This window comes from Hippocampus guttulatus, chromosome 2 (genome assembly GCF_054856545.1).
Source record: "Hippocampus guttulatus isolate MCC_2025c chromosome 2, RoL_Hgut_1.0, whole genome shotgun sequence".
Classification (NCBI taxonomy): Eukaryota; Metazoa; Chordata; class Actinopteri; order Syngnathiformes; family Syngnathidae; genus Hippocampus; species Hippocampus guttulatus.
In genome coordinates this window covers 25234275-25254560 of record NC_141262.1, presented here as the reverse complement: position 1 = coordinate 25254560, position 20286 = coordinate 25234275, and the positions used below count along the sequence as shown (strand labels likewise).

The 20286-nt window shown below is 41.1% G+C and overlaps 1 protein-coding gene across 5 annotated transcripts; it reads right to left on the bottom strand.

Moving 5' to 3' along the window:
• Nucleotides 1–34: 34 nt before the first annotated feature.
• sepsecs (Sep (O-phosphoserine) tRNA:Sec (selenocysteine) tRNA synthase) lies at nucleotides 35–7115 on the bottom strand. Of its 5 annotated transcripts, none has more exons than XM_086104873.1 (12): nucleotides 7002–7115; nucleotides 5564–5679; nucleotides 5322–5476; nucleotides 5115–5233; nucleotides 3989–4147; nucleotides 3751–3904; nucleotides 3435–3537; nucleotides 3231–3360; nucleotides 2838–2929; nucleotides 2349–2442; nucleotides 2173–2263; nucleotides 35–853 (listed from the first exon to the last, which is right to left on the bottom strand). In XM_086104873.1, exons 2-12 carry the CDS (start codon nucleotides 5675–5677, stop codon nucleotides 622–624), a joined length of 1443 nt encoding a protein of 480 aa, XP_085960999.1. In that variant the 5' UTR covers nucleotides 5678–5679; nucleotides 7002–7115; the 3' UTR covers nucleotides 35–621. The 5 variants fall into 5 exon arrangements, with proteins under 5 accessions (XP_085960999.1, XP_085960997.1, XP_085960995.1 ...); XM_086104871.1 differs by lacking the exon at nucleotides 7002–7115 and adding an exon at nucleotides 6399–6594 and having other exon boundaries at nucleotides 5564–5728; XM_086104869.1 differs by lacking the exon at nucleotides 7002–7115 and adding an exon at nucleotides 6399–6592.
• Between the last annotated feature and the right edge of the window lie 13171 nt (nucleotides 7116–20286).

Sequence of the window (20286 nt, the reverse complement as noted above, 5' to 3'; positions counted from 1 at the left end):
GCGTCGCAGAAGCAGAAAACAAACACATCATGAGCACTTTTAACGAGTGGCTTTTAATGGCAGTAAAAAAAAGAAAGAAAGAAAAAGAAAATGCATGCTTGCATTTCTGAACAAAATAAATAGTTGTAAAGTTGTAATAGGTTGAATCGTATAACCAAATTCCAACCCAAGTTTGGTTATGAAAAGGCCCCCACCCCCATTCCTGTTCCAAAATGGTAAAACATCCCTGATTTTTCCAAGTGAGGGTTCTGAAAACAAAGCATGTTCGCCACGGAGTTCCACAAGGATCTATTCTTGGACAAATATTATTATGGTACCACAATCATCATGACCACGAGATCGAGTAGGAATTATGTAATTGTTATTTAAAGAGTCTACAGTGAATTCAGTGATTTTTCCCCAAACACATCAGACATGATACATTTTACAGTACATACTTGACAATTAAAAAAAAAAAAATTCATCCTAGGGAGGTTGTTTACAACACTCTATGCGGTCTGTCAAATGTACAAGAATTATGTTCACTTTACAGATAATTTAATCTATAAGGATGAAGGTTTTACGACATCCTTTTTACCATAATTTTATAGCATAAAAATATACATTTGTGGATATTTGGATTTAACTTGAATTTGGCGACGGCAGCAGAGAACTACTTTGAAGCGGCTTTGCCTCCTTGCGCAGCGTCTTCAGGCACTTGTCCAGCCTTTTGACGCAGAGCGCCACGTCATCACGGGTGATGCCCACGGCGGCTGCCGCATTGATGTACGGGCACGGGTAGGACTCGGAGTGCGACATGAACCCTCGAAAGGTGTGCCCGCCGATGCTCTGCTCCTTGCCCAGCGCGACCACCCTGCAAAACAGCCACCCGCCAATCATGACACGAGCGAGCTCGATTCCGTTTTGCTGGCGTTTATTGCTATGCTGGATGAATGTACGAAACTTGATAAATTAGTCATCCATTGCGTGTGCAATCGATAACTGCGAAGAGCAAAGAAGCCTCAAAAGAACCTCATTACAATTCTGCAGCCGTGCGTCAACTGGCAGAAATTCTTCAGCTCGCTGCAAGGAAAAACCAAGCAGCCGAGGGAGCGGGCTGGCAAGCGAAGACGCAATCTAATGTTATTGGAGCGAGAGGGAAGTCTAATTATCTTATGCCATCCCGCTAATTTCGCACTTTCATCTCACTTTTTTTTTCAACAATGCAAAAGCATCGACTCATTTGCACGCTTTCCCACAATAGGTGAAAATTACTCACTGTCTCGCCGATTGTTTGGCTCCATGCGTGTTCACGGTAATTTGGTGCCTTGAGGGTGATGATTATTTTGGATTTTGATTTGAACTTATTTGATTAATTCACGTTGCAGATTTGTTTGGTTTGATTTTTCGCAAACTTGATACATTTTGGTTTAGTTTTAGAATTAGCTTTAGTTAAAAAACAATATATATGGAGTATTTGTCAAGTGTAAGATTAAACTAAATTAACTGTAGTCAAAATGAACTCCCAAAGGTCAACTATGAATTAACATATTAATTGACAAAGACGAAAAACAAAGGACGTTTTTGCTGCAATTAGCTTGTGTTTTTTTAAGGCATTTTCATACTTAGTTTATTTCATTGAGAATTTTTTTTCAATTTTTAGTTACTTTGTGAGTTTTCGTTCACAATAATAAACCTGTTACTCAGAAAATCGGCAAAAACGTTGATCACCCTTTACTAAAGCAGATATTTGAAAGTTGGATTTTTATTCAACATGAAGTCGATCGGCCTGCCTCGAGTGAAGTCGACATAAGTCGAACAATATTTACTGTTGAGTGGCTGAAATCAGAGTTGTCTATTATTTAATGAGAATGAGAAAACCTTTATTCGTCTCACAATGGAGAAATCCCAATTTACAGCAGCAAAGTTATGAAAGGAAGAGAGTAGAAGAACAAAAAGTATAGGAGCTGCTGCAAAGGCAGCCACTCTCGCGCCGCCATCTTGAAGTCATCATAACATAATAACACAATTTGATCATTAGAATTGTAATTGTATAATTGTTGCACATCTCGACAATTTCATTATTCCACTATTTTTTTTTTTTTATATATATAGTTTCTCGCTACTGTGTTTAATTTTTAAGTGTGGAACGTATCCCGCCAGGACAAACAGGCTTGAGGGTGCGGTTCATACCTGGCTCCTGAAACTTGGCGAGTGAACAGCATGGCGCCCAGCTGAGTCGGCGCCTGGTCGCAGTCGGCCCGCAGCTCATCCAGCGACATGGCTGCCGCACCCAAAAAACACAAAGTGAACATTTAACAGCAGGGGAAGCGCGTTCGGAGGTGCGGCGCCGTCGATGGCGTGCTCACCAAGCGAAATGGGGTTATGGGGGGTGTGAAGCAATCGCTCGCCGTGGGCCGACGCCAACTTTTTCAATTCTTCGGCCAGGAGTGCGTAAATCTCCTGCAAGGAAACACAAACTGCACACGGGCCGCAAGGAGCATGGTTCACAAAAAAAAAAAAGAAAAAAGGCAGGACTAAGAACTAGAAATAGCACCACTATCTTTTCTCTGCCTTTATTGCTTTCCAAGCGATCCTTCCAGCGTGCACCCATTTGAAAAATCGACCGAAAACTGATTTTTGAGAGCCTCTCATCTCAGGGATGATGCCATTTAAAACCACGAGGGGAGTTTGCCTCATTATTTATGCACAATGCGGGGCAAGAGGCAGCATTAGTGAGCCTTGATGGCATCGGGTCACCGGAATAAAAATTTCCTTGATCCATGGATGACATTTTCGGGATTCGGATTCACAGTTCATTAGCAACGTTGCACTTTTTTTTCTTCTTTCCATCTTACCTTCCTTTCGGACAGGAGTTTCTTATAGCCGCTGGCTCCTAGTGTGAGAAGCGTGATGAGGAGGTCGAGGGATGGCGACGCAGATGCTCGGCCTGGACAAACAAAACAATAATGACATCGTTAAACTGCATTAAAAAGAATGAAAGCGTTTTTTGTCGCACTGTATCAATTAAAATGTTGCTCCGTCTGGTATGCCCTCCTTGCCCACCTGGGGGCGGTATAAGACATACAAATGCTTTTGTTAGCATTCAATTACCGGGCCTTTCTCAGATGTTTTATCATGTATTTGAGATTCCTTTGCCAAAGTCACCCAAGACCAAAAACAAAACAGACTAAAATAAACAAACAAACAAAACATTCACAGCAGCCTGTGTGACAACGTGCTTACTCGACCTGGGTAAGTCTTGCTTATCTCCTGTACGAAGGCTTCCTCAAAACCGGCGATTACGGCGCCCCCAACTGGTAGCATGAAATTCTTATCCAAGCTTTGGACAAAGGCGTCGATTCGTCCGACACGGGCCCCCTGTGGGATAAACCCCAAAAAACAGATATGAATACATCGGCGGAGCTCACATGTGTGACGGATGACGTACATACCTGCTGGATGAGGTGCATGCACTTGGATGACTGAACTCCGTATGCATTGTTGACTATGTGGGGGATGTCATATTTTGCACACAGGGTGGCCAACTCCTCCAACCTATCAACATGAACAAAGATGGAACAAAGGAAAACAATTGCAATAAAAAGCTCCTCCTACATAACTTAATGTCACTGTGGGCTGTAAGCCACGCCTCTCTTTAATTGTCTAACCCAAAATTGAAGTTGCATCCCAACGTTGATGTTTTTGTATCACACAATGACAACGCAGTCTTTCCATTCGACTGAAGACTGAGTGAAGTGGTCGGCTTACCTGTCGGGCACTCGTGGCGCAAAGCACGACGTCGTGGAATGGACGCACAGGACGCTCTCGGCTCCCAGCTCGCAGATTTTGCGCTCCGCGGCGTCCACGTCTGTCCGCAACTCGTCGCCCTCCAGCACGTTCTCCACCACGACGGGCACGAAGCCTGCGAGCGACACGAACGCGCACGAAGAGGTTTGAGCGCACGCAGGCGGACGTAAGGGTGAGGTCTCCCGGCGAGCGAAGTCACCTGCTGTGATCATGGCCTTGAAGCAGGACTTCTGGTCGATGCGTGGCCAGATGATGTAGCGGGCCTTTGGCCGCCGTTGGCGCAGCGTCAGGAAGCACAGAGTCAGGCTCATGCCGGTCGCCATGGGCACCACGAAGCAGCTCTTCACGCTCCTCACGCCTGTCGGAAACAAGTCAAATGGCTACTGACTGAATCGTTGAATTGTACTGAAAGCTGGGGTAAGGGCCGATAACGGGCCAAAAGTAAGCAGAAGCTTATGAGCAGCAGGTGTACGACTTTATTCCTTTTTATTTACCATGTTCAAGTGTGGAACAAGGAATTGAGATCATCTGTTAAAATATTAAATGCTGATGTTGTGGAATTGAAGTTTATTAAACGATTTAAATAAACAGGTCATTCGAGGGCAGGGATGGGCAAATGGTACCTATGCGGCCACTGACCACACTCTATGTGGCCCCGATTAATTTTCCAAAAATGTAAAATAAAGATTCAGTGTAGCACCCCCCCCCCCAAAAAAAACAGGGCATAAATGTGGAAAAACAATTCCAGAAAAAAACTGAAAAATAAACAAATCCATCCATCCATTATTGGAACCACTATATCCTCACGAAGGTCATGGGTGTGCCGGAGGCAAAAATAAATAATAAATAAATAAATAACATTTTACAGACACACACACACACACACACACACAAAATTCACAAAAATGCGCATCACTGCACATATGCATCTATGGTAGTTTTAAATTTTAGGATTAGCATTTACACATCCATTACAGAATAAATATTTAAGAATATACTATATTTGTTTAGTGGATTTGGAATGGTTTGCAAGACAAACATAGTACCTCAAATAATAACATTTTGAGTTAGTTTATTTCAAGCTCAAATTGAATTCTTGGATTTCATGTCTGTTTGCTGTTCAGCGGTCTTGGACGGTCCTTAAATGGTTTATTTTATGCAATAGAGCCCTTTGCACTTGCTGTAATAAAATAAAGTAAAATTAAAAAATATATATCACAGTACACAATTATTTTGTTGTTTGCTTCAAACCCTTTGTTGTGGGGTTCGGATAGTCGATCTTTAATACATGTGTACCAAATGTTTTTCCACTGAGCGTCACGCACCTGCCATCTTTAGAATGTCCAGCACGAGCGAGTTGGTCAGCTTATTCAGCAGACTGGACCCGGCAGCTTTTGGCTGAATGGCCGCGATGTCACCTGAGCGGCCAATGCCGTGGATCAACCTGCGTGTTAAAAACAACAACGGCGGCTTGTTAACACTACGAGCTTCACTTAGCTTAAAGAATGTTTGCAAGTAGCGTAACGCGTGACCTGTAATGTCGTCTTGCCACCATGTTGGATGCCACACGGCCTTCCCGTTCACCCACACCGCAATTGCCTAGAAAGTTGTTGCTGTCCATGACGGCCAGCTCGTTCAAGAAGAGCTCGATGGTGGCCTCGCTCCATCCTTCCTCTGGACACTTTCTCTGTAAAGGAATGAAAGCCGCGAGATGAGACGAGAGAAGACGGGTGGGGGGGGGGGGGGGGGCGGGCGTCGCAAATGATGACCATACCTGCTCCAGCAGTTGCCTGATGAGCTGTTCGTGGCCGCGGCGAGCTTCACTCGCCTGTCGGATGTATGACGCCGACACAATCTTCTCGCTCAGCGTGAAGTTTTCACTGTTCATCGCTAGTCAATGCACGTGACGTGTTAAAATAAAATAACACATGACCCAGCCCTGCCATAAATAATTGACATCCATAGATAAGGAGTTTATAATTGCGTATAGATGCCACAAGAGGTCGGCAGAGGATCATAAAGCATGGGCATCACTTCCAAAAAAATCTCGGTTTATACACACACACACTCATTAATAAGCCGCATTACGCAAAATGTGAACATTAACAACGCCCTTAGACATAGGAAGACAAAAAAAATGAATCAAATGAATCGACTAAAACCTATTTTATAAAGTAAATAACAAATACACGTACACACGTTTAAAAATAAGTTACTATTGTTCCTCCCTTACTTCAGTTCCACTTTGATTGTGCTCGTGGTGCATTCAAGTAAAAGAGAAGACATCTCAAAATCACATGGAAAAAATACGACGTCATTGGCGAGAATGAAAGCTAACACGTGCCTGCCTTCAAAACTAAAACAAACCCCACTTTTCATTGACAGATTTATTTTTCAGGTGGTTGAAAATAACTTCATACTGAGATAAAAGCGCTCATCCTTTCTCTCTGTCACGCAGACTGTGCATTTTCGTGTCGATCCTCTCAGCTAAAATCAACCTTTTTATGTGTATAAACGCACAACTTAGCCAACAACAAACTTTTTACAACTAACAATTAATATCAAGCTCAACCCTCGCAGAATTTACACTTATTTATTTAACAGATCACCTTGATACGGTCCAGTCGCCGTAGCAAACGCGGAAGAGGCTTGTCATGTGACAAGAATCACGTGCCCAGCGTTTCCAATTTCTTAAAGGGCCAGCACACAATTTGACGTCAATCGACATTTTATATCCAGATTGATTTGAATTGTATAAATGCAACAGTTAAACGCATTAATAACACATTTTTTTATTTGATCACTTGTGTGTGTGTGTGTGTGTGTGTGCATAGGATATGTGCTGCGTAAAGCCAATTCACGCATTTGAATCCAAATTCTTTTATTTATACGATACTGTATACACATTAGAATTTTCAAAAGAGCATCAGAAAATACATTGGTGACTGCACATCATACATCGTCCTGTCAGGCTGCTTTGGTGATTCTGGACGGGAAAGACGGCAAGTTGTTGGCATAGCAGGTTTTCAAACACAACAGCTATGCCAACATCTTGCCTTCCTTCCTTCCTGGATCCATTTTCAAATACACCATTTTCAACATTTGGTATAGCAGTGGTCCACTTGTTCTTCACCTGGGAGAGGCTCTGCGAAGGAATGTAATTTTTGCAGCGCCAATTTAAAAATGTAATGTGAATAAAACCAATGACTTACCTGTTGAGATGTTTGACTCAAATGAGCCACCGTCATGGTCCTGCCTGAAAGTGAGCTTTCAGGAAGAGCACGAGGAAGTTTGACGCTTCGACAAGATCAACTTGTCACCGCCCATTTCTGTCCATTTGCAAAGCCGCTCGGCGGACTATTTGAGGGCCTTCAGGTCACAGAAGGAGGCGCATGCGCTGATTGGGTGTCCAGTAACTGCCATGCCTTGGAGAATCTCAGAAGCCCTGGCCAAAACCTGCAAAAAACAAAACAAAAAACAAGACACTCCAAGTTTGATTGTACTAATCAAAACCTGAGCGTGACTTCACCGTGGCTGCGAGTGGGGTATTTCCACCCAATGTGATTTGCTGATGGATTTGGTTCATTCATGAATCACACAATGATTCAATACGTGTCTAGACCAAAAAGTGAAGACTATGCGGGAAAGGCTCTTGCTGTCAATGAGCAGAAAACAACTTGAATTGAGTCACAGTTCATATGTTAAGTCGCACATGCATTTTGAAAGAGAGCTAAAGTGGTTGTATTTGATGCCATCCTTTGCATAGGAACAACATCACATTTCTGACTCTTCCAACGCCGATGACTCACTTACTTCGTAAGGTGTCGACTTGGCCACTCCCAGAGTAAGCAGTATCTTATTTTTGTTGGGGCATGTTTTTTTCATGGTTACCACAACAATAGAGAAGTCAGGCCTACACGAGAAATGATGATCCACTACAAGCTTGTCCTTCCCCCTCATTTTAAGTTGGATTTAGGTCAGGTTTCTTCAGTCGTCTCTTGGCCACACGCTCCCTTTCTGTTTTACTGATCCATCCAGCTCAGTAACCCGCACATGTGCACCAGCAGCTCGTGAGTCAGTCCAAGTCTGTTGAGGCCCTCGTTTTCGTGACCACCCAGGCTGCCCCCTCCAAATAAAATCATGAGTCGACTAACACTGTAGCCTCCCATGAGACGTTTTCTGCTGAGTCAAACCCGAGCACGCCCTATGACAGGGAACGAGCAAAGTCGACTCAATAGCCGACCGGCCCGTGCGCTTCTAACTTTGCCCCCGAGATCGTGTGGCGCTGACTAATCGCTGGCAAATCAAACAGTGAATGAGTTGCCATGCCATAAAATGAGAGTAAAACTCTCCAGACAAGTTGCTCACATTTGAACGGTGACTCACGTAATATAAAGGTCAAGCAAATTGACCTTCTTATTTGTATGGGGCAACACATATAGATTTTTTTAATGACTGTAACTCTCCAATGTGGCTTCTTGACAGTTCCAGGGAAATAGGCTGGACAGAAAAAAAAACAATTAGATTCTTTCTAATAGTCTAACTGTCAGTGATGTGTTCCTCGAGCCGGTCCTTGGCCTCGAGGACCGGCTCGAGGACCGAAGGGCGGTCCTTGGTCCTCGGCCTTGGCCTCGAGGACCGGCTCGAGGACCGAAGGGCGGTCCTTGGTCCTCGGCCTTGGCCTCGAGGACCGGCTCGAGGACCGAAGGGCGGTCCTTGGTCCTCGGCCTTGGCCTTGGGTTGCCGGTTATCGGATACAACAAGGGATTAGAGCCCCTAAACCTTTGTCTACAGGTATAAAGTGGGCCAGAGGACCGCAAAAATCACAAAGAAATCAAACAAAATCCATCCAGGTAAACCCACGTTGATAACTTTGTCTGGCGCTTTAAGAGGGGCGGGGCTGTCACTGACAGTCAGTACAAGATGTAAAGAGCGGCATCACAGTTAGTTTCATCAAAGTTCGTTCCGTTCGCGATCGGCAGTTTAAATAGCATGTAAAGCCTTTCTGTAACAGTGGTGTCTTTGATTTAGTTATTTTTGCACAGTCGTCACGTTTGTGCGGTTGCACTGGAATGTTTGTTTGAACCAAGTAATTTGCGTGACAGCTGGAGTCAATAATGTCGGCACTTCACTTCCAGGTTTGGCCGTTGGGATTTTGAGCCCTTTTGCTCAATTCCAGTAATGTTTGCTGAATGCTTTCTCATGTTTGGAATAATGAATATTGATAATACATAGTTTAAAATCATGGTTGATTTAATTATTTTGTATTATTTATCGTGAAGTTGAAGGTATTAAATTAATTAATGTAGTATTAGTGGGAGTGGTAATAATAGTAGTACTCAGAGAATGTTTAGAGCAGTCTTCCTCAACTGGCGGACCGCGATCCACGACCGGACCGCCGACCTCCTCTGTCCGGACCTCCTCTGTCCGGACCCTCGGCAAATTGTATAAAATAAAAAATTATAAAGTGATTTTTACGTTATACATTTTATATTTTTGGACTATAATCTGCGCATTACCGCGATCGCTTGTTAAAATTATCCGTTGTCTTCTTTGCGTGCACTAACAGATGTAATGCAGAGGACCGCAGCAGCGCGACTTTGTGTGTATAATGTTTGACGAACTGGAGACCCTGGCTGAGCAGGGCATGTCGGCGATAACGATGCGCTGATTGGCTCCTCTGAACTGAAGGTGTGCCCATACAAAGCGTCAGCACGCGTCTATCCCAATACACACGCATTCAAAATGGATGATTGTGTCAGGAAACAGACGCATGCGCGACGCCACAGTGTGCTCACAGCTTCAGCCCAGGAGAGCCGCACACAGACAATTAGACAAAACGAATCGCGGGAGGTTTCGATTGTGTGCAGTTCTGCTCCCGTCTACCCGGGGATCTTTGCAGCCGTTTAACAGCAGAACACCGCAACATGGTAAATGAACATCACAATGGCGTCCTCAAATAATATTTGCATGCCTCAGACATTGCATTCACCTACAGTGGAAGAACAGCACTGCACATTCCTGTGCTCCCCTGTGTCAGTATTTAAAATGGTTTTTAACTCCTCTTCTGATATATTTTTTAAGTGATTTCAGAGGGGATGTGAAAAGGGGAATTGTACAAATGAAAAGGATATTTTTGTTTTCATGTTTAGTATTTATTTTGGAAAATTTGTGTTTTGTTTTTGTTAAATTAAGGGAAAAAAGACAACTACTGTTTAACAAAGTTAAAGTAAAAATGTCTTATTTCCCTAAAAGGGCTATTTCTATTATTAAGCAGGCACAATTTAACAAAATAAAAGAGTTCCTGTGCCTCAACACAATACCTCTCATTATTTGCTGTGTACTGGCAAAGTGAATAATTGTTATTTTCATGCACCCCATTATTGGTTGGTTGTGAGGAGTGTTGATTTGTATCAGCTTGGCTTGACCATACTAAATGGGCATATAGCCCTGCTTCCCATGACCGCCGTGCATGGGACCGGACCTTGGTCTTATAAAAAAAAAAAATGTGGACCTACAGCATTTCGAGTTGAGGACCACTGGTTTAGAGATTCAGCCATCTCGTTACACCTGCGTCCCACGTCCTAGACGCATAATTTTCCCACGGGACGCACAGTTCCAAATAATGTGTGTTTTTGGGACACAAGGAAATTTCTCAGTCAAAACAAATAAACAAACAAAAAAAAATACGGCAAGCCTGAGGATTTCACGGTAACAATTGTTACCGGTAGCATGTCGTTTCCGTGGCGTCATTTTAACGGTACCGAAAAATAGTTTAACCATAAAAGTCACCGCACACGAGTTGACTGTGTGATCAACGCGATTTCACTGTGCCTGTATGTGTGTTTGTGGTGTGGTGTGTGAGTGTCTTTCTTCTAATTTACTTTCGTTTTGTTTTTCTTTTCAGTGTTGGTGTGTGTGTGGGGGGGGGGGGACAGATAACGTTATGTGCGCATGCGGGTTGCTACCCAGTCAGCAAAGGCATCTGGCCCGGATTCGGCATGAAGCTGGCACAGCTGGCCTTGAGTCGGCACTGGCATAATGCATGTGGGCCGAACACGGCCCAGGAGTGGCAAAGGAGGCACTGGCTTGACTCTGGCAAACCAGATGAGGGCCAGTTGTGGAGTGAAGTATTTGGGCCAGAAATCAATTTAAAACCCCGGCCCGTATATGGCCAGCCAGTATTGAGCCACCCTTAAATGCAGTTTCAGATTTATTTTTTCAACACACAGCCTTGTTTTACAATTGCACCCCGATTCATTACACACACACACACACACACACACACGCGCGTGAGGTTTAATCAGGCCCGCAGGATAATTTAAAAATGAAAAAAATGCATAAAAGACACAGAATTAATATTTTTAATAAGGTGCAATTATTTGAGTACACTGTTTTGACCAGAGAAGAAGACAACAGCAGCCTCAGTCCATCACTGAGACAGACCCATGACAGCAGACGCTATCAATAGCACTCTCACGTTTACACTTAATAGCACTGACCTTAGTTTGTAACGTGTAGGCAGGGATTACATTTAGATTTTATATGCACGTGTAAATGGTTTAAAACTTCCTTTCTTTATAAATCTTGTTTAATCATAAAGTGCATTACTATATTTTTCAATACCAATTACTTGTTAAAGTTTGTACAATCAATGGGATCAGTTGCAATGCATATATGTGAATGATAAAAGTAAATTGCACATTTGTTGAAGAAAATGTAAGGTGCTTCATGAAATGTTTTATAAAAGATACGTTCATTAAATTTCAACATTTTCCAAACGTTCTTGTGCTTCTTTATACCAAAACAAAGGAAATACATATTGTTTTGGTTGTTTATAGCAAAGTATAGTATCATTTTAATAGTCCTGCCCACTTGACATCTACCGACGTCGTATGTGGCCCACCAAGTGAAATGAGTTTGACATGTATAGTAAGGCATTTTTAGCCGAAAAAAATGACCATCTATAGTAAGGAGTTTTTAGCCGAAAACAATGACCACGTATAGTAAGGCGTTTTTCGACGAAAAAAACGACCATGTATAGTAAGGCGTTTTTAGCCCAAAAAAAACGACCATGTATAGTAAGGCGTTTTTAGCCCAAAAAAAACGACCATGTATAGTAAGGCGTTTTTAGCCGAAAAAAAACCGACCATGTATAGTAAGGCGTTTTTAGCCGAAAAAAACGACCATGGATAGTAAGGCATTTTTAGCCCCAAAAAAACGACCATGTATAGTTAGGCGTTTTTAGCCCAAAAAACGACCATGTATAGTAAGGCATTTTTGGCCGAAAAAAATGACCATCTATAGTAAGGAGTTTTTAGCCGAAAACAATGACCACGTATAGTAAGGCGTTTTTCGACGAAAAAAACGACCATGTATAGTAAGGCGTTTTTAGCCGAAAAAAACGACCATGTATAGTAAGGCGTTTTTAGCCCAAAAAAAACGACCATGTATAGTAAGGCGTTTTTAGCCCAAAAAAAACGACCATGTATAGTAAGGCGTTTTTAGCCGAAAAAAACGACCATGGATAGTAAGGCATTTTTAGCCCCAAAAAAACGACCATGTATAGTAAGGCGTTTTTAGCCCAAAAAAAACGACCATGTATAGTTAGGCGTTTTTAGCCCAAAAAACGACCATGGATAGTAAGGCATTTTTAGCCCAAAAAAAAGACCATGTATAGTAAGGCATTTTTGGCCGAAAAAAAAAACGACCATGTATAGTAAGGCATTTTTGGCCGAAAAAAATGACCATGTATAGTAAGGCGTTTTTAGCCCAAAAAAAACGACCATGTATAGTAAGGCGTTTTTAGCCCAAAAAAACGACCATGGATAGTAAGGCATTTTTAGCCCAAAAAAAGACCATTTATAGTAAGGCATTTTTGGCCGAAAAAAAACGACCATGTATAGTAAGGCATTTTTGGCCGAAAAAAACGACCATGGATAGTAAGGCATTTTTAGCCCCAAAAAAACGACCATGTATAGTAAGGCGTTTTTAGCCCAAAAAAAACGACCATGTATAGTTAGGCGTTTTTAGCCCAAAAAACGACCATGTATAGTAAGGCGTTTTTAGCCGAAAAACCCCCCGACCATGTATAGTAAGGCATTTTTGGCCGAAAAAAATGACCATGTATAGTAAGGCGTTTTTAGCCCAAAAAAAACGACCATGTATAGTAAGGCGTTTTTAGCCCAAAAAAACGACCATGGATAGTAAGGCATTTTTAGCCCAAAAAAAAGACCATGTATAGTAAGGCATTTTTGGCCGAAAAAAAAAAACGACCATGTATAGTAAGGCATTTTTGGCCGAAAAAAATGACCATGTATATATAGTAAGGCGTTTTTAGCCCAAAAAAAACGACCATGTATAGTAAGGCGTTTTTAGCCCAAAAAAACGACCATGGATAGAAGGCATTTTTAGCCCAAAAAAAGACCATGTATAGTAAGGCATTTTTGGCCGAAAACAAATGACCATGTATAGTAAGGCGTTTTTAGCCGAAAAAAACGACCATGTATAGCACGGCGTTTTTAGCCGAAAAAAAACGACATTTGAAAAGTAAGGCATTTTTGCCCGAAAAAAAACGACCATGTATAGTAAGGCGTTTTTAGCCGAAAAAAAAAAAACGACCATGTATAGTAAGGCGTTTTTAGCCCAAAAAACGACCATGGATAGTAAGGCGTTTTTAGCCGAAAAAAAAGGCCATGGATAGTAAGGCATTTTTGGCCGAAAAAAATGACCATGTATAGTAAGGCGTTTTTCGCCCAAAAAAAACGACCATGTATAGTAAGGAGTTTTTAGCCCAAAAAACGACCATGTATAGTAAGGCGTTTTTAGCCGAAAAAAACGACCATGGATAGTAAGGCATTTTTAGCCCAAAAAAAGACCATGTATCGTAAGGCATTTTTGGCCGAAAACCCCCCCGACCATGTATAGTAAGGCATTTTTGGCCGAAAAAAATGACCATGTATAGTAAGGCGTTTTTAGCCCAAAAAAAACGACCATGTATAGTAAGGCGTTTTTAGCCCAAAAAACGACCATGTATAGTAAGGCATTTTTGCCCGAAAACCCCCCCGACCATGTATAGTAAGGCATTTTTGGCCGAAAAAAAATTAACATGTATAGTAAGGCGTTTTTAGCCCAAAACAAAAACGACCATGTATAGTAAGGCGTTTTTAGCCCAAAAAACGACCATGGACAGCAAGGCGTTTTTAGCCGAAAAAAAAGGCCATGGATAGTAAGGCATTTTTAGCCCAAAAAAAAGACCATGTATAGTAAGGCATTTTTGGCCGAAAAAAAACGACCATGTATAGTACGGCGTTTTTAGCCCCAAAAAACGACCTTGTATAGTAAGGAATTTTTAGCCCCAAAAAAACGACCATGTACTGTATATAGTAAGGCATTTTTAGCCCCCCAAAAAATGACCATGTATAGTAAGGTATTTTTAGCCCCAAAAAACGACCTTGTATAGCAAGGCGTTTTTAGCCGAAAAAAACGACCATGTATAGCAAGGCGTTTTTAGCCCCAAAAAAAAGGCCACGTAGAGTAAGGCGTTTTTAGCCCAAAAAAACGACCATTTATACGAAGGCGTTTTTAGCCGATATTAAGCCGAAAAAAACGACCATGTATAGTAAGGCGTTTTTAGCCCAAAAAAAACGACCATGTATAGTAAGGCGTTTTTAGCCCAAAAAAACGACCATGGATAGTAAGGCATTTTTAGCCCAAAAAAGACCATGTATAGTAAGGCATTTTTGGCCGAAAAAAAAACGACCATGTATAGTAAGGCATTTTTGGCCGAAAAAAATTACCATGTATAGTAAGGCGTTTTTAGCCCAAAAAAACGACCATGTATAGTAAGGCGTTTTTAGCCCAAAAAAACGACCATGGATAGTAAGGCATTTTTAGCCCAAAAAAAGACCATGTATAGTAAGGCATTTTTGGCCGAAAAAACCCCCGACCATGTATAGTAAGGCATTTTTGGCCGAAAAAAAATGACCATGTATAATAAGGCGTTTTTAGCCGAAAAAAACGACCATGTATAGCACGGCGTTTTTAGCCGAAAAAAAAACGACATTTGAAAAGTAAGGCATTTTTGCCCGAAAAAAAACGACCATGTATAGTAAGGCGTTTTTAGCCGAAAAAACCCCCGACCATGTATAGTAAGGCGTTTTTAGCCCAAAAAACAACCATGGATAGTAAGGCGTTTTTAGCCGAAAAAAAAGGCCATGGATAGTAAGGCATTTTTGGCCGAAAAAAATGACCATGTATAGTAAGGCGTTTTTAGCCCAAAAAAAACGACCATGTATAGTAAGGCGTTTTTAGCCGAAAAAACGACCATGTATAGTAAGGCGTTTTTAGCCGAAAAAAACGACCATGGATAGTAAGGCTTTTTTAGCCCAAAAAAAGACCATGTATCGTAAGGCATTTTTGGCCGAAAAAAAACGACCATGTATAGTACGGCGTTTTTAGCCCCAAAAAACGACCTTGTATAGTAAGGAATTTTTAGCCCCAAAAAAACGACCATGTACTGTATATAGTAAGGCATTTTTAGCCCCCCAAAAAATGACCATGTATAGTAAGGTATTTTTAGCCCCAAAAAACGACCTTGTATAGCAAGGCGTTTTTAGCCGAAAAAAACGACCATGTATAGCAAGGCGTTTTTAGCCCCAAAAAAAAGACCACGTAGAGTAAGGCGTTTTTAGCCCAAAAAAACGACCATTTATACTAAGGCGTTTTTAGCCGATATTAAGCCGAAAAAAACGACCATGTATATTAAGGCGTTTTTAGCCGAAAAAAAATGACCATGTTTCGTTAGGCGTTTTTAGCCGAAAAAACCCCACCATATAGTAAGGCGTTTTTAGCCGAAAAAAACGACCATGTATAGTAAGGCGTTTTTAGCCGAAAAAAATGACCATTTATAGCACGGTGTTTTTAGCCGAAAAAAACGACCATGTATAGTAAGGCGTTTTTGGCCGAAAAAACCCCGACCATGTCTAGTAAGGCATTTTTGGCCGCAAAAAAATGTCCATGTATAGTTAGGCGTTTTTAGCCGAAAAAAAGGACCATGCATAGTAAGGCATTTTTAGCCGAAAAAAATGACCATGTATAGTAAAGCGTTTTTGGCGGAAAAAAAGGACCATGTATATAGTAAGGCGTTTTTAGCCGAATAAAAGAACCATGAAAAGTAAGGCGTTTTTAGCCGAAACCCCCCCGACCATGTATAGTGTATAGTAAGGCGTTTTTAGCCCAAAAAAAAACGACCATGTATAGTTAGGCGTTTTTAGCCAAAAGAAACGACCATGTATAGTAAGGCGTTTTTGGCCGAAAAAACCGACCATGTATAGTAAGGCGTTTTTGGCCGAAAACCCCCCGACCATGTATAGTAAGGCATTTTTGGCCGAAAAAAACGACGATGTAGAGTAAGGTGTTTTTAGCCCAAAAAAATGGCCATGTATAGCACAGTGTTTTTAGCCGAAAAAAAACGACATTTGAAAAGTAAGGCATTTTTGGCCGAAAAAACCCCGACCATGTATAGTAAGGCATTTTTGGCCGAAAAAAAAAAACGACCATGTAAGGCATTTTTGGCCAAAAAAAACGACCATGTATAGTAAGGCGTTTTTAGCCAAAAAAAAAACATGTATAGTAAGGCGTTTTTAGCCCAAAAAACGACCATGTATAGTACGGCGTTTTTAGCCGAAAAAAACGACCATGTATAGTAAAGCATTTTTGGCCCCAAAAAAGACCATGTATAGTAAGGCATTTTTGGCCGAAAACCCCCCCACCATGTATAGTAAGGCGTTTTTAGCGGAAAAAAAACGACCATGTATAGTAAGGCGTTTTTAGCCGAAAAAAAGACCATGTATAGAAAGGAATTTTTCGAGTAAAAAACGACCATGTATAGTAAGGCATTTTTGGCCGAAAAAAAGCCGACCATGTATAGTAAAGCATTTTTGGCCCCAAAAAAGACCATGTATAGTAAGGCATTTTTGGCCGAAAACCCCCCACCATGTATAGTAAGGCGTTTTTAGCGGAAAAAAAACGACCATGTATAGTAAGGCGTTTTTAGCCGAAAAAAAGGACCATGCATAGGAAGGCGTTTTTAGCCGAAAAAAATGAACATGTATAGTAAAGCGTTTTTGGCCGAAAAAAAAAAAAGACCATGTATAGTAAGGCATTTTTGGCCGAAAAAAAGGACCATGTATAGTAAGGCGTTTTTAGCCGAATAAAAGAACCATGAACAGTAAGGCGTTTTTAGCTGAAGAAAACGACCATGTATAGTAAGGCGTTTTTAGCCAAAAAAACAAACAAACGACCAATTATAGTTAAGCGTTTTTAGCCGAAAAACAAATCGACCATGTATAGTAAGTCATTTTTGGCCGAAAAAAAACGACCATGTATAGTAAGGCGTTTTTAGCCGAAAAAAACGACCATGTATAGCATGGCGTTTTTAGCCGAAAAAACGACCATGTATAGTAAGGCGTTTTTAGCTGAAAAACAAAACGACCATGTATAGTAAGGCGTTTTTAGCCCAAAAAAACCAACCATGTATAGTAAGGCGTTTTTAGCCCAAAAAACGACCATGTATAGTAAGGCGTTTTTAGCCGAAAAACAAAACGACCATGTATAGTAAGGCGTTTTTAGCCCAAAAAAACCGACCATGTATAGTAAGGCGTTTTTAGCCCAAAAAACGACCATGTATAGTAAGGCGTTTTTAGCCGAAAAAAAAAGACCATGTATAGTAAGGCGTTTTTAGCGTTCATGGTCGTTTTTTTGGCGAAAAACGCCTTACTATACATGGTCGTTTTTTTTGGGCTAAAAACATCTTACTATACATGGTCGTTTTTTTCGGCGAAAAACGCCTTACTATACATGGTCTTTTTTTTTCGTCTAAAAACGCCTTACTATACATGGTCATTTTTTTCGTCTAAAAACGGCTTACTATACATGGTCGTTTTTTTCGGTTAAAAACGCCTTACTATACCATGGTCATTTTTTTCGGCTAAAAACGCCTTACTATAAACATGGTCGTTTTTTTCGGCTAAAAACGCCTTCCTATACATGGTCGTTTTTTTGGGGTAAAAACGCCTTACTATACATGGTCGTTTTATTTTGGCTAAAAACACCTTACTATACGCGGTGGGTTTTTTTCGGCTAAAAACGCCTTACTATATACATGGTCGTTTTTTTCGGGTAAAAACGCCTTACTATACATGGTCGTTTTTTTTGGGCTAAAAAACCCTTACTATACATGGTCGTTTTTTTGGGCGAAAAACGCCTTACTATACATGGTCGTTTTTTTTTCGTCTAAAAACGCCTTACTATACGTGGTCGATTTTTTCGGCTAAAAACGCCTTACTATACATGGTCGTTTTTTTTTGGTCGAAAAACGCCTTACTAAACATGGTCGTTTTTTTCGGCTAAAAACGCCTTACTATACATGGTCGTTTTTTTCGGCTAAAGACGCCTTACTATACATGGTCGTTTTTTTCGGCTAAAGACGCCTTACTCTACATGGTCGTTTTTTTCGGCTAAAAACACCTTACTATACATGGTCGTTTTTTTCGTCTAAAAACGCCTTAATATACATCGTCGTTTTTTTCGGCGAAAAACGCCTTCCTATACATGGTCGGTTTTTTTCGGCTAAAAACGCCTTACTATACATGGTCGTTTTTTTTTGGTCGAAAAACGCCTTACTAAACACGGTCGTTTTTTTCGGCTAAAAACGCCTTACTCTACATGGTCGTTTTTTTTCGGCTAAAAACGCCTTACTATACATGGTCGGTTATTTTTGGCTAAAAACGCCTTACTATACATGGTCGTTTTTTTTGTCTAAAAATGCCTTACTATACATGGTCGTTTTTTTCGGCGAAAAACGCCTTACTATACATGGTCGTTTTTTTCCGGCTAAAAACGCCTTACTATACATGGTCATTTTTTTGGGCCAAAAACGCCTTGCTGTACATCGTCGTTTTTTTCGGCTAAAAACGCCTTACTTTACGCGGTCGTTTTTTTGGCTAAAAACGCCTTACTATACATGGTTGTTTTTTTCGGCTAAAAACGCCTTACTATACATGGTCGTTTTTTGGTCAAAAAACGCCTTACTATATATGGTCGCTTTTTTTTCGGCTAAAGACGCCTTACTATACATGGTCGTTTTTTTCGGCTAAAAACGCCTTACTATACATGGTCGTTTTTTTCGGCTAAAAACGCCTTACTATACATGGTCGTTTTTTGGTCAAAAAACGCCTTACTATATATGGTCGTTTTTTTTTCGGCTAAAGACGCCTTACTATTGTCACGTTACGCACGAAGCAGGAAAAGGGAACTGCTTCGTACGTAACAGAGAATAAGTGGATCCCCGAAGGAGCAGACACCGACAAGGACTTCGTCAAAACAAAAATATTTATTACAAACAAAACCCCGTCAAATAAACAACAGAAAGCGCTGGTGAAAACGAGAACCAGGAAATAAGGAAACGCGACAACAGAAAACGCTTGCAAAAAATGGCAAGGGAAATATGTTTAAGACAAGTACTAGTTCACGTACGCTAATATAATGAGTCCTTTGGGACGACGAAGATTTAACCAACAGCGAATGGTATCGAATAAGAATGGCAATCATAGGCAACAGCAGTGGCACGGCATGCAATACTCCGGCAGTGATTTGACTGTCGGAGCGCCTAGATATAGCAGGTGCCATCTCTGGCAAATAGGCAGCAGGTGTGCAGGCGACAGAAGTGAACGCGTGCCACCTGCTGCCGAATACGGATCATGACAACTATACATGGTCGTTTTTTTCGGCTAAAAACGCCTTACTATACATGGTCGTTTTTTTCGGCTAAAAACGCCTTACTATACATGGTCGTTTTTTTTCGGCTAAAAACGCCTTACTATACATGGTCGTTTTTTTTCGGCTAAAAACGCCTTACTATACACGGTCGTTTTTTTCGTCTAAAAAAACACCTTACTATACATGGTCGTATTTTTCGTCTAAAAATGCCTTACTATACATGGTCTTTTTTTTTCGTCTAAAAACTTCTTACTATACATGGTCGTTTCTTTCGGCTAAAAACGCCTTACTATCCATCGTCGTTTTTTTCGGCGAAAAACGCCTTCCTATACATGGTCGTTTTTTTTGGTCGAAAAACGCCTTACTAAACATGGTCGTTTTTTTCGGCTAAAAACGCCTTACTCTACATGGTCGTTTTTTTTCGGCTAAAAATGCCTTACTATACATGGTCGGTTATGCCTTACTATACATGGTCGTTTTTTTCTGCTAAAGACGCCTTACTATACATGGTCGTTTTTTTAGGCTAAATAAACTTACTATACATGGTCGTTTTTTTCGTCTAAAAACGCCTTACTATACATGGTCGTTTTTTTCGGCGAAAAATGCCTTCCTATACATGGTCGTTTTTTTTCGGCTAAAAACGCCTTACTATACATGGTCGTTTTTTTGGGCTAAAAACGGCTTACTATACATTGTCATTTTTTTCGGCTAAAAGCG